This window comes from Amblyraja radiata, chromosome 8 (genome assembly GCF_010909765.2).
Source record: "Amblyraja radiata isolate CabotCenter1 chromosome 8, sAmbRad1.1.pri, whole genome shotgun sequence".
NCBI classification, from domain to species: domain Eukaryota; kingdom Metazoa; phylum Chordata; class Chondrichthyes; order Rajiformes; family Rajidae; genus Amblyraja; species Amblyraja radiata.
In genome coordinates this window covers 66186021-66202993 of record NC_045963.1, presented here as the reverse complement: position 1 = coordinate 66202993, position 16973 = coordinate 66186021, and the positions used below count along the sequence as shown (strand labels likewise).

Below are 16973 nucleotides of genomic sequence, written 5' to 3'. Positions count from 1 at the left end.
CAACTACCTCCTCTGGCAGCTTGTTCCATACACCGACCACAATTTGTGTGAAAATGTTACCCCTCAGATTCCTATTAAATAATTTCCCCTTCACCTTAAACCCATGTCCTCTGGTCCTCGATTCACCTTCTCAGTGGGCAAAGGACTCTGTGCATCTACCCGATCTATTCCTCTCATGATCTTATACACCTCTGTAAGATCACCCCTCATCCTCCTGCGCTCCAAGGAATAGTCCCAGCCTTCTCAACCTTTCCCGATAGCTCACATCTTCTAGTCCTGGCAACATTCTCGTAAATCGAGAATCATTCTTCGTAAATTTATTGTTGCACTTTAGTAATTCTGAAGACTACTATTAATATGTCTTTTGTTATCCAACCTGATACTGATGCAATACTAATGAATACAATATTTTATTTCTATTAAAGCAACATTCCTCCAGGATTCATTCATTCACTCCAAAGACGTACAGGTTTGTAGGTTAATTGGCTTGGTAAATGTAAAAAATGTCCCTAGTGGGTTAATGTGCGGGGATCACTGGTCAGCGCAGACCTGTTGGGCCGAAAAGGCCTGTTTCGCACTGTATCTCTAAAAACTAAAAAACCTGCCTTCAACAGTTCTCAACACTTCATGAATCTCCAGGGCCTTACATTTGTTAAGTCCGATTCAGACATTGACACTGAAATCACTAACTTCCATTCTGAACTCACCCCTTAAGGATACTGAACAATTATAAGCAAATTTTAATTTGAGCTTCAATTATTTTCTTAAATTGTACCACTTTCAAAATGTTCTGTAACTTAAAATTCATAATTTACTTTTCTTAAGTTTATTTTCATTATGACAGTTTAAGACTCATTGTTTAGATTCACACACATAGTTTAATATGATCACCATCTCCCAGAACTCACACCACTGTGTATTATCGATATGAAAACTCCCAGTCAAAATCTTGTAACTTGAGATTTTTAATTTAAGAGCTGAAACACTTTCATATTTACTTGTGTTTGTTCTGTCACTTCACTTACATAATCCAACTGATGCTTGCACATAAACCCAAATAATTAATTCTGCTTATTTTTTAATGCAAGCTAGGTCTTCATTTATGCCTTCTCTTCCAATATTAAATTAATTTCATTAATGTTCTAATTATCACATACACAAAGCTGGTCTTCCTCCTTTCTCATGAATCGTCTTTGAAGGTCCTATCATCTGCATACTTAATTCAACTGGGAAAGGTGAATCAACTGGGAGTCTCTCTAATACCACATCATAATTTATTGCGAAATCCATCTGGCATTAGCATTTTCTAAAAGAAAAACATTCTTGTGATTTGGGCACTGTTGACATATTCCTAATCTCATGTTGTGCAATACATTACATTCAATGCTGCACTGTTGGGGTGCTCACTATTTAGTGAGATGGCAACCTCTCAGCCAGATTCTGAAAAGTAGCATGCATTCTCTTTAGTCTCCTGTCTTTTATTTATTGAACAAGCAACACGGAAAAAGAGAGAATCTAATCTGAGTATTTTGCTGCTTGTGGAACTTCACACTGTGACAGGCATTTTCCACATTGTCCTGTATGAAGAAATTGACTTGCATCTCAAAAAGCAGTCAGCTGCAGTTTTCTGATATATGCTAAGGTTACGAGTGCCGTTATATTCTCTGCATTAAAAGTAACTGGTGGGTTGTGAATTGCTCCAGGCACTGAAATATATTTTTTAACAAAACTAGAATAAATCTGGGGATAAGGGATTTAGGCATTCAAATGATTATCTTCTTCCTCATCTTCAACCCCATCTTATTTCTAATTCAAGTTGTATCACCTTCTAAAGGACATTTACAGAAGCGAAAAGCCACTGACCCATTATAATTTATCCATCCAGAAATATTCACTGCTTCAGGAACTAATTACAGAACTCTACGTCTAACTTACACAAGGTTTAATTTCCTTCCTCCACATCTGTTCATTCTAATCTATGCTATTCAACCCATCTTCAACAGTTTGACTCACTTCCAAAAAATCGTGACTGTTATTTACAAGTACTGTTTGATTAGGTGGGCAACCACTAATTTGTCATGAAGAGAAATTAAAGAATGTTATTTCCCAAAGAGCATGGAATGATTTCCACACAGTGGCACAGACAGAGATCAAAATATAGTTTCTAGGTGTGGCATGGGATACAAGTAATGCATATATTTTACATAGATTATAGAGGCAATTTACTTATGCCACCATTTCCTGTTATGCAAGCAACTATCAGAATGTCAAAATATCCTTTGTACATAGTTATTTTTGATGCTTAAAATCATCTGGTTTGCTCATGCCTCCCACTGACACTTCATTTTCAGTTGATGACCAGTAAATGCAATTCTCACCACAAAAAGATAATCAAGTGAGCAGGAAAGACTGAAGGAACACAAGAAAACAAGATAAAGAGACCAGTCGAATATTCAACCTTTCTTGTTTACTCTATCATTGAGTAAGAACATGGTTGATCTTTTACCTCTGCACAACTTTCCTGCATTAGTGCGGAATTCCTCAATTCCCATAATATCTAAAAATCTATGAATCTTTGACTTGGCTATGCTCAATGAATGAGCCTTAACAACTCTATTTGGCAGAGAATTCCACAGATTTTCTATCCTTTGAGTAAAGGCATATCTTATCACCTCAGTACTGAATAGCTAACACCTTATTTTGAGATTGTGATTCCTGGTTCTAGAGATCACAGCCTGCAATTATCTTATCATGTTCCATAAGAATTTTGTACATTTCAATGAGATCATTTGTACTGAAAACTTTAAAGTATAGGCTTGGTCTGAATATCCTCATATGAGGAATTGACCTGCTGAACCATCATTGCACTCCTCGAATCATAAGTACAACCTTCAGGTTGGTTCTTCATATAGCATTCTGGATGCCGTATCACCATGGCCCATTTTTAATGGAGCGAAACATCTCAATTCTTGTATTAGATTCTCTTACAATGACTGCCAATATAGATGACCACGCATTTTCCATATATTACATCTGCCATGTCCTTGCTCATTCAAGCAACCAGTTTGCATTCTACAAAGCATCCCTCTGCATCCTCGCCACAAGACAGACAGCCATCAGTTTTTGTATTAATTGAAAACTTGCTATTCCTCTTATTCAAATCATTGATCTCGATGCACAAAGTCAGTCAGGGAATTACTACCATTCCCTGTCGCACCATGTTAGTCATAGCCTCTCAATCAATAACATTGTTTTCTATACATAACTAAAATCTCAGTGCATAGTTGCAGCAAATCAGCATGCATTCTAATTTTGTTAAGTAAGTTCTGATACCATCTTAATGAAAGTCTTCTGAAAATCCAAATACATTCTCAAATAGGCGGGTTGACAGTGACCTCCAGATTCAGCTTGCATCAGTTTTTTCTCACATCCAAAAGGTGTGCAAGTTTCCAGGTTAACTGGTTACTGTAAATTGCTTTTAAATATGTCATTGAATGGTAGAAGTGGAAGGGGAGTTGGGGGGGGAATGTGTGGAGATAAAACAAATTGGGATCAATGTTCTGACTCCCACAGCGATCTAGACAACACTTCTTCCCACCCAATCTCCTGCAAAGACTCTATCCCCTACTCCCAATTCCTCTGTCTATGCCACATCTGCGCCCAAGATGAGGTGTTCCATACCAGGACATCTGAGATGCCCTCATTCTTTAGGGAACGGGGGGGTTCACCTCTTCCATCATATATGAGGCCCTCACTAGGGTCTCATCAATTCCACTCTTGCTCCCCCTTCCCTCCAGTCGCAACAGGGACAGTCCCCCTAATCCTTGCCTTTCACCCCATCAGCCGTCACATACAGCACATAATCGCCCGACATTTCCATCACCTCCAACAGGATCCCACCACTAACCACATCTTCCCATCGCCACCACTTTCCGTTTTCCGCAGAGACCATTCCCTCCACAACTCCCTGGTTAACATGTCCCTTCCCACCTAAACCGCCCCCTCCCCAGGTACTTTCCCCTGCAACCGTAGGAGATGCAACACAATCTCAACACCAAAGACCTCGATAATCTTTTCAGGTGAGGCAGAGGTTCACTTGTACCTCCTCCAACCTCATCTACTGTATCCGTTGTTCCAAGTGTGGACTCCTATATATCGGTGAAACCAAGCACAAGTTTGGCAATCGTTTCGCTGAACACCTCCGCTCAGTCCGCCTACACCTACCTGATCTCCCGGATGCTAAACACTTTAACTCCCCTCCCATTCCCACACTGACCTTACTGCCCTGGGCCACCACCATTGTCAAGAGTGAGGCCCAGCACAAATTGGAGGAACAGCACCTCATATTTCGCTTGAGCAGCGGTATGAATATTGACTTCTCTAACTTCAAGTAACCTTTGGTTTCTCTCTCTCTCTCTATCCCTCCCCCTTCCCAGTTCTCCAACCAGTCTGACTGTGCCTGATTACATTTTATCTCTGTTTGCTTTGTTGTTACCTTCTCCAATGATCTATTCTACATTTTCCTTGATCTCCGCCCCTTTTGACGACTCGTACACACCTTACACATTTCCTTATCTCTGTATCTCCCCCTCTAAATCTAAATGATCCTTATCTAAATTCCCTCTCCCCTGTTGTTTCAGTGCTGTATAACTATGATTTTAACTCGTCTGCCTAATCTATTAGATTAGTTGGGGGGGTCAAGGAATGAGCGTTCACGTCGCAGCCCTGTTTCCACCAATCTTTCCACCATTACGCACAAGAAGCACAAGACGCCATTGAATGCAGATGCCGAGAAGTGTGTTCAGCTCTGCCTGAACAATTTCTGATGTGGACTCAATAAGAAGAATTAGATTAGTTGCAATCTAAAAAACCTGCAATAGGTTTGACAAACGTGATTTCCTTTCATAGATTTAGTGATTTTGCCTCCGTTTTTTGTTAATTTTAAGTACTCTGTTGCCAGTTCAGTTCCTTAATAATAGATTCCAACAATTTTCTCTCCCACTGATATAATCTAACAGGTCAAAAGCTTTCTAGTTTCTCTTTCCATCTTAAATAATGTTACATTTGATGCCTCCCAATCTGTGGGAACCATGGTGAAAGCTGTGGAATTTTAGAAGGTGACAACTAGTGCATCCATGAACTCCATAGTCATTTCTCTCAAAATGTTGAGTTGCAACTCATCGCGTCCTCAGGATTTATTGGCTTTAATTTCCCATTTATTTCTCCACTATAAAAAAAATGCAACATTATTTCAGCTCCTTCACAGTAGGTTTGTTTTTGACCACTATTTCCAAGTTTTCTGTATCTCATTACTCCCAGACAAGAGATAGAGTGTAAGAGGGTGAAGGAACAAGAGAGAAAGAAAATGTAAGAGTTATTGATTGATCAAAAGATCCAAAATCATTTCAATGGCACCCATGCAACTCTTGGGGGCAGTGTCAAAACTAGAGCAAAAACTTGCGACCAGTTCCTCTTCTCTCTGCAACTAGTTAGGATGGGTGCGGGAAGACAGTGGCAACAGGAGGTAAAACCAATAATAATAAGGATAAATATTAGAAGGGATTTTATAAATTAAAAATATGCATTCTGACTACATTTGTATACAAGTCAGATATCCCTTCTTCATTTCTATTTATAATTTTTCCAACCGTTACCTTTGAATTAGCATCAAGGCACATTTGCAGGCGTGCATGTAATTACTTTGTATATTTTTGTATGACAATGTCATAATCTTTCAGACTAATTCACAATCTTAGTAGTTTATTCAATATTAAACAGAATTTTCCAATTTTTGAATCTAACTTCAAAATAAAAATTTGGTTTAAAATGAGATTCAAATCAGCAGATCGAAATGGACAAAGAGTGAATCCTGGATTTAAACTGAACACTTATTGAGTATTTGGCAAATTCATAACTGACTTTTGCTTGTTCAGGGACAGCAAAGGAACTATAATTCATCCATGTCCAAGGAACATCTAATATAGAAAATAACTGGCAAGGGCACTGCTGCTTCTAAATATTATCTTGAATCAGGTTTGATGACATCTCTAATTCATGTTCACAAAGGTTGTCCCCATCTTTGAAATATTAGACCACAGGTACTGTTAGGTTCAATGACCCTTGGTATTTTGAACCAAAGAGAAGTGGCACGCCTTCGGAGAGAGGAGAACAACACTGAAAGCAGTTTCACTGAATAATTCAGGTCAGAGATTTTAAAGAATTCAACTCAGTCATGAAACTGAAGAACATAGGAATGGCAACCTGGATAAGATCACATATGGTGGTCTTAATTTTTGATTAAATCTCATGGGGAAAAACTAAAAGTTCAGCAGCAGATATTTGGAGTTAACTGGTTTTGTAGAGCATGGAGGAAACTTCAGACATGCATTGAATGTAACAGTACATCCTGAAGTTAAATTGAGAGATGTTTTATTATTAAGCAAAGAAAATTCCAGATTTGCTGATTACCTTGACGCTAAGCAAAGGAAAAGACAAATAAAATAAACTGACTGTTGTTTTAGAGAGGCAAGGATGCTTAACACACTTAAGCTGGTAATTTCCAACGGATAGAATGGCATTTTTAAGCGTGATTGCTCTCAACAGCTGACCAAAGCTTGGACATCTTAAAAGGAGAGGAATTTTAGAGTGGAGTTGCACAAGCAGCCAGAATTGAAGGATCACAGAATGATAACAGATCGCTGAATGATAACCAAAAAAAGACTACAAGGCGATCCAGATACAAGATTAGAAATGTAACAAAATCAAAGCAATATTTGATACAGAGCCAATTTACATCCACAAGTGTAGTCGCAAATGGCAATTTATATTTGCCAAGTCAGAGCAGAGGCCTTAACTAAAGAGCTTCCAGATCTGTTTGTTGCCGGTGGAGCTTTTTTACCTCATGTGCCCTTCGAACTTAATTCTCATTTAACTTCTCACACAAACAACACACTAACTGCAAGCTTTGAAACAAGCCACTAACAAGAAGCCACCTCTATACCGTAACACAAATGCATCAATAGTGTCAAAACAGTATAATAGGAGGGAAATTTAAAAACAATGCAGTCAACAACATGACACCTTATCTTTTAAGAAAAAAAGCAATAGCAAACGAAGTATGCTACAACCAAAACAGTTGTAAAATATAACAGGCTACAGTGCACATGTTCCCTGAGGGGACCAGCTGTACTGATAATGTATAGATAGATAATAATGAACCACAAAGCATATGACAAACCAGAAATGAACTATCATAGCTTATATATGCACAATACGTAACAGGCAAAAGACACGGGACCCACTGCTTAAAGTCTGATCATTAGAATCCATATTAAATGCAACATGAGAAATTGCAGATTAATTGCTGCACAACAGTTTAGCATGGTACCAGCAGATACAACAATCAAAATACTTAAGCATTACCTCCAATGACCGATGATCATAAAAAATGATTTATCTTTCACATCTTCATTGCTACAGCAAGAGAAATGTAGCATACTATCAGTCCATGCACCATCATCGTTTTGAGAAGGCAAAGAAACACAGAATGACAGGCTAGCCTCTCCAATTGGATGGAGCAAGGTGCCAAAGGCTCTAAAAGTGATAAATGAAGATCATTACTTTCTCTCCAGTCACAGTTAAAGGATACAGTCTTAATGATCCAGATTGGGTTCCAATAGCCAGGATTTTCTGCACTGGATCAAAAGCCATGGCCGAAGGTTGATATGGAAATCCATGACGAACAGTCTAATGTAAGTAGCAGCAGGAAAAAAACAGGTACAAAAAGGGAGAAACAGGTATTAACAGGTCCATGTGGCAAGAGAGGGAATAGGGGAAGGCTGGTGATCATTTGGCAGTAGACTTTACTGACTTGGGACACAGGTAATCAGGTAAATGGATTTAATGGCTGAATAGATGACATTTGATGGCCAACAGAGAAAAGACAGTTAGGAACATAGAAAATAGGTGCAGGGGTAGGCCATTCAGCCCTTCGAGCCAGCACCTCCATTCAATATGATCATGGATGATCATTCAAAATCAGTACCCCGTTCTGGCTTTTGCCCCATATCCCTTGATTCCCTCAGCATCAAGAGCTAAAATCTAACTCTAAGTCTCTCTTGGTCGGGAACAAAAGGCTGACAGGAAAAGAGAAAATAGGAGTGAAAAGCCAACCAAGTGGCAGTTGGCAGATGAGGGAAAGGAAAGGGTGCGATGTGTGTTGGGAGGACCAAATAAAGACTGAAGCAGCGCTGGGGAGAAACAGGAAATGACAGAAGTTGAGGGATCGCGACTCCGGGTGCTGTCTGTATGGAGTTTGTACGTTCTCCCCGTGACCTGCGTGGATTTTCTCCGAGATCTTCGGTTTCCTCCCACACTCCAAAGACGTGTAGGATAATCGGCTTGTTTAATTGGCTTGATAAAAAAATGTAAAATTGTCCAAGTTGGCGACTACAACATTCAGAAGGAAAGAGTGGCAATCAAGGAGATCAGGAGGACTTTGGTCGAGGGTGGTGGAATGAAGGGGCCGGGATTCGCAAGGATGAAGGGATGAGATGGAGAGGCCGGGTTTGACAAGGATAAAGGGGTGGGACTATCTTGAGTACGAGACAGATTGACAGATGGAGATTAACCGTAGAAATTATGGCTCGGGGTCGGCTGTGGCAAACGGGTACGGCAGGGTGACAGTCACCGTCCTGCTCCGGCCCCCCTCCCCCCCTGAATGCCGCATTACCGGGGGGAGGGGAGGGGGCAGCAGCCTCTCCTCCCCCTCTGGTCTTGTTGCCTTGACCCTGAGCCTCGAGGAAGGAGCGAGGCAGTGATAAGAGAGAAGGGGGGAGGTTGTGATGGGAGGGAGCCGCACTCACTTTGCAGAGCTGGAAGTGCTCGGAGCACAGGCTCTCGACGATGTCACTGTCGGCGGGCCGCTGGCCGGGCTGCTGCGACGACGACGAGGAGGAGGAGGCCGAGGCGGCCGCCGCCGCCGTCAGGCCGTCCAGCACCTTCCTGATGTTGAACTTCTTCATGGTGCCGCTGCCCGCGTCACATGTCAGGGCGGCCGGCAGCACCGCTCAGGCCGCGGGCTGAGGAGCGGGGCGGGGCAAGGCGCTGCGGTGCTCGACTCTGCCCGACTCAATCCTCCTGGGCACCGGCTGCCCGTCGTCTCTTCGCGTCTCTCCCCTTCGCTCTCCTCCTTCTCTTGCTCGGTCTGTCTGTGTGTGTGTGTGTCTCTCTCTCTCTCCCTCCCTCCTATCGCTAGACGCGGAAACGCAGCCACAAGCCGGACCGCAGCTCCGCACTTGCGCGCCGTTGCCGTTGCCACCGCCACCGAGCGAGCGCGCGCGCACCCGGATGTCAAGGAGCCGGTGCACCTGAGGCGCTCGAGCGCAGCGTTGCACAGCACAGGGGTGGGGAGGGACAGCACTAATGCTGACACAACCAGGGCGTGGAGCAGCGCTGTCAGTGCAACAGCCAGCAGGGTTCCGGTAAATTGGCTGCGATTAATGTGCAATGGCAGCACTGTTACAGCAGTGACAGCGACAATAGTAGTAATGGCAGCGCCAATCGTGCAATAATAGTACCAAAACGGCAGTGTGAATAGTGGCAATAGTAGTAAATGGCAGCGCCAATCGTGCAATAATAGTACCAGAACGGCAGTGTGAATAGTGACAACAGTAGTAAATGGCAGTATCAATGGTGCAATAGCGACACTAATAGTGACAACAGTAGTAAATGGCAGCGTTAAGTGTGAAATAATAATACTAGAACGGAAAAAACGAATAGTGATAACAGTAATAAATGGCAGCGGTATTTGTGCAATAGCAGCACTAATAGCGACAATGGTAGTAAATGGCAGCATTAACCGTGCAATAATAGTGAGAATGGCAGTATGAATAGTGACAATAGTAGTAAATGGCAGCATTAATCGTGTAATAATAGTACGAGAAAGGCAGTGTGCAGAGAGAACAATAGTAAAAGGCACCGTTAATTGTGCAATAGCAGTATTAATAGTAACCAACGGCATTAATGGTGACAATAGTAGTAAATTGCAGCGTTAATCCTGCAAGAGCAGCTTTAATAGTGACAGCAGTAAATTGCAGCATTAATCCTGTAAGAATCGCAGCATTAATCCTGTAAGAATCACAGCATTAATAGTAACAATAGTTGTAAATAGTAGCATTTGTGACAATAGGTTAAAATAACAGCAATAATCATGCAATAAGAAGAATCACAATATTAATAGTGACATTGGTAGTAAATAGTACCATTAATAGTGGCAATAGTAATAAATAACAATGTTTATAGTGACAATAGTAAATAGCAGTATTAATAGTGCAAGAATAGTATGGGATCAGCATCATTAAAAGTAGAAATAGTAATAAATAGTAACATTTATAGTACAAAAATGGCAGCATTAATACTAACAATAGTATGACATAAAAGTGTCAATAGTAGCAATGAGAATGGCAGCATTAATAGTTGGTAGAAGTAAAATGAATGCTTATAACACAGTGGGAGCAGTAGAATTGCAATATTGATAGCGCAGTGGCAAATAGCAATATTAATCATGCAAAATCAGTATTAAAAGTATAGATATTGAATAAGTGTTAATAGGGCAATAGTAATACTAAAATTGAAGTACTAAAATAGCATCAGGTGTGGTGTTAGTTGCAAATAGCAGCCTTAATAATGTGATAGCAATACTAGAAAAGTGTTAGTAGAGGAAATAATAATAAATAACAGCAATAATAGTGCAATACGAACAACTTTAATAGTGCAATACTAGCAATATAATAGTGTTAGAGGCTAAAGTAGTAAATAACAGTAATAATGTGATAGCCGCACTAGTACTGCAGGATTAGATGTAGCGATGGTAAATATTTGTAGCAATAGTGGAATACTAGACTAAGTGGGACCCATAGAAACATAGAAACATAGAAAGTAGGTGCGAGAGTAGACCACCAGGTCCGTCGAGCCCGCACCGCCATTCGCTCATGGCTGAACACTAAACAGACACACTTACCCACAAACAGTAGACACAAGACACAGAACACAAGACACTACCCTCCCCTTTATACCGCTATCACCCCTCTCCACCCCAAGAACCTCGCGATCTCCTGGGGGAGGCAAAAAACCGGATAAAAACCCAGGTCCAATTCGGGAAAAAAATCCGGGAAATTCCTCTCCGACCCCAATCCAGGCGATCGACACTTGTCCAGGAGATCACTCAGGTCTTACTATACTAACCATACCTAGGTCCATATCCCTGCCCTCTCCCCGTAGCCCCTTATCCCCTTGGCAGCTAAAAAACCATCTATTTTAGTCTTAAATATATTTAAAGTTTCTGCTTCCACTGCTCCCTGGGGCAGTGAATTCCATAAATTAACCACCCTCTGGGTGAAGAAGTTCTTCCTCATCTCAGTTTTAAAAGAGCCCCCCCTTATTCTGCAACTATGTCCCCTAGTTCTAGTTTCCCCGATCATTGGGAACATCCTCGGTGCATCCACCCGATCAAGGCCCCTCACGATCTTATATGTTTCAATGAGATCGCCTCTCATTCTTCTAAACTCCAAAGAGTAGAGTTCCAGCCTACTTAACCTTTCCTCATATGTCAATCCCCTCATTGCAGGAATTAATCTTGTAAACCTTCGCTGCACTGCCTCCAGGGCTAGTACATCCTTTCTTAAGTATGGACCCCAGAACTGTACACAATATTCCAAATGTGGTCTCACTAATACTGTGTACAGCTGCAGCAAGACCTCCGTGTTTTTATACTCAATCCCCCTAGCAATAAAGGCCAAAACTCCATTGGCCTTCCTGATTGCTTGCTGCACCTGCATACTAACTTTTAGTGATTCATGTACTAATACCCCTAGATCCCTTTGCGTTGCATTACAACGCAGCTCCTCCTCATTTAGAAAATAACTTGCCCTATCATTTTTTTTCCCAAAGTGAATGACTTCACATTTATTAGTATTAAATTTCATCTGCCAAGTTGTTGCCCACTCACCTAGCTTATCTATATCCTTTTGCAGACTCTTCCTATCCTCCTCATCCCCTACTTTTCCTCCCATTTTTGTATCGTCCGCAAATTTTGATATATTACACTTGGTTCCCTCCTCCAAATCATTTATATAAATTGTGAACAACTGGGGTCCCAGCACCGACCCTTGCGGAACCCCGCTAGTTACCGGTTGCCATCCCGAGTATGAACCATTTATCCCCACTCTCTGCTTCCTATTTGTTAGCCAATCCTCTACCCATGCTAATATATTACCCCCAATCCCATAATTTTTTATTTTTAGCAATAGTCTCTTATGTGGCACCTTGTCAAAAGCCTTTTGGAAGTCCAAGTATACCACATCCACCGGTTCCCCTTTATCCACCCGGGTTGTTACTTCCTCAAAGAATTCGAGCAGATTCGTTAAACAGGACTTCCCCTTCACAAAACCATGCTGGTTCTGTCCGATGAAGTCATGTTTATCCAAGTGCCCCGTTAGTGTTTCTTTAATAATTGTCTCTAACATTTTACCCACCACCGATGTTAGACTAACCGGTCTATAGTTACCCGCCTTCTGTTTACTTCCTTTTTTAAATATAGGTGTTACATTGGCCATTTTCCAATCCACTGGGACCGTTCCTGCCTCCAGGGAGTTTTGGAAAATTATCACCAATGCATCCACAATCCCCACCGCTATCTCCCTCAAGACCCTTGGATGTAATCCATCAGGCCCAGGGGATTTATCCTCCTTCAGTCTCATTAATTTCCCTAATACCACCTCCTTGGTGATCTTAATAGTATTTAGCTCCTCCATTCCTACCGCCCCCTGTTTATCCAGCGTTGGAATATTTTTTGTGTCTTCTATGGTGAAGACTGATACAAAATACTCGTTTAATGCCTTTGCCATTTCCATGTTCCCCACCAACAACTCTCCAGTCTCACCCTCCAATGGACCAACGTTCACCTTAGCCACCCTTTTTCTTTTTATATAGCTATAAAAACTCTTACTATTAGTTTTTATGTTGTTCGCTAAATTCCTTTCATAGTCTATTTTCCCCGTCTTAATTAATCTCTTAGTTATTTTTTGCTGACCTTTAAATGCTTCCCAATCCTCTACCCTCCCACTATCTCTGGCTACCTTATATGCCCTTGCCTTCAGCCGAATACTATCCTTTATAGTTTTACTGAGCCATGGCTGACTGTTCTTACCCTTACCCCTTTTTTTCTTCATAGGAATAAATTTTTCTTGAAGGTTATACAGTATACCCTTAAACGTACACCACTGCTCATGTACCGTCTTATTCTTGAGTCTGCTATCCCAGTCAACTTTGATCAGCTCAGTCCTCATACCTTCATAATCCCCCTTATTTAGACTAAGCACCCTAGCCTGAGTTTCAACCTGCTCCCCTTCTATTTGAATATGGAATTCGACCATATTGTGGTCACTTGTTCCCAACGAGTCCCTAACTATGACATTTTTAATTAATCCTGCTTCATTACACAGGACCAGATCCAAGATTGCCTCCCCCCTTGTCGGTTCGGTGACATACTGTTCTAGGAACCCGTCTCTAATACATTCTATAAACTCTTCCTCTAGTCTACCCTGCCCAGTTTGGTTTGCCCAATTAATATGAAAATTGAAGTCCCCCATGATTACAGCAGTTCCCTTTTTACATGCGTCAACTATTTGCAGATTTATGTTCTGACTAACAGCGTCACAGCTATTTGGAGGTCTATAAATTACACCCACTAGTGTTTTTTTCCCCTTATTATTCTCTATCTGTACCCAAGCTGTTTCACTATCCTGATCCTTCAACGCAATATCCTTCCTCTCTATTGCCGTTATTCCCTCCCTTATTAAAAGGGCCACCCCTCCTCCCTTTCTTTCCTGTCTATCTTTCCTAATTGTCGAGTACCCCTCTATATTTAACTCCCAGTCCTGATCTCCTTGCAGCCATGTCTCCGTAATGGCCACGATATCATAACTATATATACTTAATTGCACCGTTAATTCATTTATCTTATTACGAATACTCCGTGCATTTAGATAAAGCACTTTCAGATGATTTTTACTACCCTTCCTTTCCGTTTTTGCCCCTTTTACATCTAGATCTTTATCTTCACAAATTCTGTCTCCTGTCACATTTTGAATTTCCGCTTCCCCACTGATACCCTGCTCTATTTCCTCTACCCCTGCCGTTATTACCCCCCTTGATACCTCCCCCCCGCTACTTAGTTTAAAGACCTCTCTACTGCCCTAGTTATATGATTTGCCAGGACCCCAGTCCCAGCACCGTTCAGGTGAAGTCCGTCCTTACAGAACAGATCCCCCCTGTCCCAGTACTGGTGCCAGTGGCCCAAGAAACCAAACCCATTATTCCCACACCAGTCTTTGAGCCACGCATTTAGCTTTTTAATTTTACGTACCCTCGCCGATTTGGCCCGTGGCTCAGGTAGCAATCCGGAGATCAGTACCCTCGAGGTTCTGCTTTTTAATTTATTCCCTAACTGCTCAAACTCCTTCAGCAGATCCTCCTTCCTCGTCCTTCCTATGTCATTGGTCCCCACATGGACCACGACCACTGGATCCTCCCCCTCCCTCTGCAAATTTCTCTCCAGCATCGCAGAGATATCCTTAACCCTAGCACCGGGTAGGCAACACAGCCTTCGGGACATGTTCTGCTGGCCGCAGAGAACCTTATCTACCCCCCGAATAATACTATCCCCTATCACTACGGCATTTCTTCTAACTCCCCCCTCTTGAATGGCCTCCTGATCCACGGTGCTGCAGCCAGGTTGCTCATCCCTCCCACAGCCCCTGATCCCGTGCTTACATTGAGTAAGAGCCTCGGTCATGCTCGTCAGGGACAAGGGCTGTGGCTCCTGCCGCATCTCCTCCTGGTTCCCCCTACCTGCCTCGCTTATGGCCACACCTTCCTTTCCTTGCTCACTGCCTACTGAATTAGTTAAACTGGTCGGTGTGACCATCCCCTGGCACAAAACATCCAGGTAATACTCCCCCTCCCTGATGTACCGCAGCGTATGAAGTTGGGTCTCCAGCTCATCAATGCGGAGCTGGAGTTCCTCTAGCCTCAAACACTTACTGCAGCTGTAGGGATCTTCTACATCAATGGTGTCGACAAATTCCCACATCTCGCAGTATTGGCACATCTCCTGACCGCCCATCTTATATAGGTAATTAACTGGTCCTGTTTAAGAATCCCCTACTGTATTGATACACCCCTTATTTATATAATCCTACCTCCTATAAATGGGAAAGTACTCACCCCAGCCGTAAATTACCTACTGGTTTGGCTGTCTAGTGGTAATTCCGTCCGCTCTTCCTGTCTGGTCCACTGCTCCCTTGCAGTGCGAGGCAAACCTCTTTGCCTCTGTTAGTCTCTGTTAGTCTCTCGAGCCGCGGCTCCGTCCGTCCTCCCTCGGCGACAGCACCTGTGGCACCGCGGTCGTGACGTCCCTTCCGTTCCTGCAGAGCCTTCCTGTCCTGGGCGGAGTCTGCAGCTAACTGTGTGCTCACGTCCGTTAAATCAAACGAACCTTGCTACTGCACACCCCAGGCGAATGGTGAGAAAGGCCTCAATCAGGAAGTGGTGTGCCTCAATCAGTCTCTGCAAGTGGTGACGTTTTGGGTTGAGACCCTTCTTCAGACTGAGAGTCGGGGGAGAGGGAAAACGAGAGATACAAAAAGGTACAAAGTTCACTAGTCAATCCGAGTTGATTAGATTTTCCTGCTCATTTGTTGAGTGGAAGACCCTATCGTATTGTGCATGAGGTGACTGCAAAAGCAGACCCGTTGCGTCCCAGCATCATACGGGGGGGCTGGTCCCCCAAGAGAATATTCCACCTCTCCACCAATTCCAACATTGGTGGCCAGTGGGGGGAGGGGGCTTTCTGGAGCGCTAGTATGGGTGTAGTGGGCTGAAGGGACTGGTTTCCAGAGGGCTAGTATGGACATTGTGGGCCGAATGGATTCTTGGGCTGGCGGCTCGGTCACTCAAGCCTGTTGTGCTGGCAGCTCACTCACTCACAGCTGGTGGGCTGGCAGTTGACTCGTGGCTATTCCTTGAAATTCCATTTCAAGCAGGGTGCAAGGTCACCAAATTCAAGTGCAGTTTCTTACCACTTCAAGCAGGGTGCAAGGCCACTAAAGACAGCGAGTCGTGACCTCTCCCTCCTCCATCTTGCAGAGACTAAACCAGGCCCACACTTCTGGGTTTTATAGTCCCTCCCCCCCCACCAGAAGGGGCGTGGCCTTCATGGTGTGATTGGAAGGAGAGATAATCTCAACATTTAAAAAATACTAATAACTCTTTTATTTTTCATTGATGGAAAAAATCCTCGGCACCTGATGAGCGGAGGGGGTCTCTGAGTCTGGGACTGGAGTAAGATGGCCAAAAATCACAGCCGTACGTGGTAGCATTTTTTCTAAAATCAATATAAAGCGCAAACAGGAAGTAGTCAAGATTACTTTTAATTATATAGATAGCAAGGCAACTTTAATTAGGCAAGGCAACTTTAATTAGGCAAGGCAACTTTATTTTGGCACAGCAGCTTTTGCATTTCCAAACCAAAGGCAACACAGCTTTAGAATTTCCAAACGAAAGGCAACACAGCTTTAGCATTTCCAAACGAAAGGCAACACAGCTTTAGCATTTCCAAACCAAAGGTAACATAGCTTTAGCCTTTCCAAACCAAAGGCAACACAGTTTTAGCATTTCCAAACCAAAGGCAACACAGCTTTAGCATTTCCAAACCAAAGGCAACACAGCTTTAGCATTTCCAAACCATATTTTCAAACCACATTAAGGGCACTGACAGGTCAGTAAAACCATTCACAGTTTAGTTGACATGTGTTCAGTGTTATTCACAGCTCAGACTGAGAGACGTGACCCCCTCGCTCCCCCATCTTGCAGAGACTGACTGAGGCACTCAACACTTCCGGGTTTTATAGTCT

The 16973-nt window shown here is 42.7% G+C and overlaps 1 protein-coding gene across 6 annotated transcripts in view; it reads right to left on the bottom strand.

Annotated features, from left to right (window-relative positions):
- stxbp5 (syntaxin binding protein 5) overlaps positions 1 to 9370 on the bottom strand; it is a 245187-nt gene extending 235817 nt beyond the window's left edge. For 4 of the 6 annotated variants that reach the window (XM_033026117.1, XM_033026118.1, XM_033026119.1 and 1 more), the window contains exons 1-2: positions 8865 to 9370; positions 7649 to 7746 (exon numbers count right to left, since the gene is read on the bottom strand). In XM_033026117.1, the coding sequence (XP_032882008.1) occupies positions 7649 to 7746; positions 8865 to 9023 (257 nt within the window). In that variant the 5' untranslated portion in view covers positions 9024 to 9370. The remainder of the gene's footprint in view (positions 1 to 7648; positions 7747 to 8864) is intronic. The other 2 variants (XM_033026121.1, XM_033026123.1) reach the window with 1 other exon arrangement.
- Positions 9371 to 16973: the final 7603 nt, after the last annotated feature.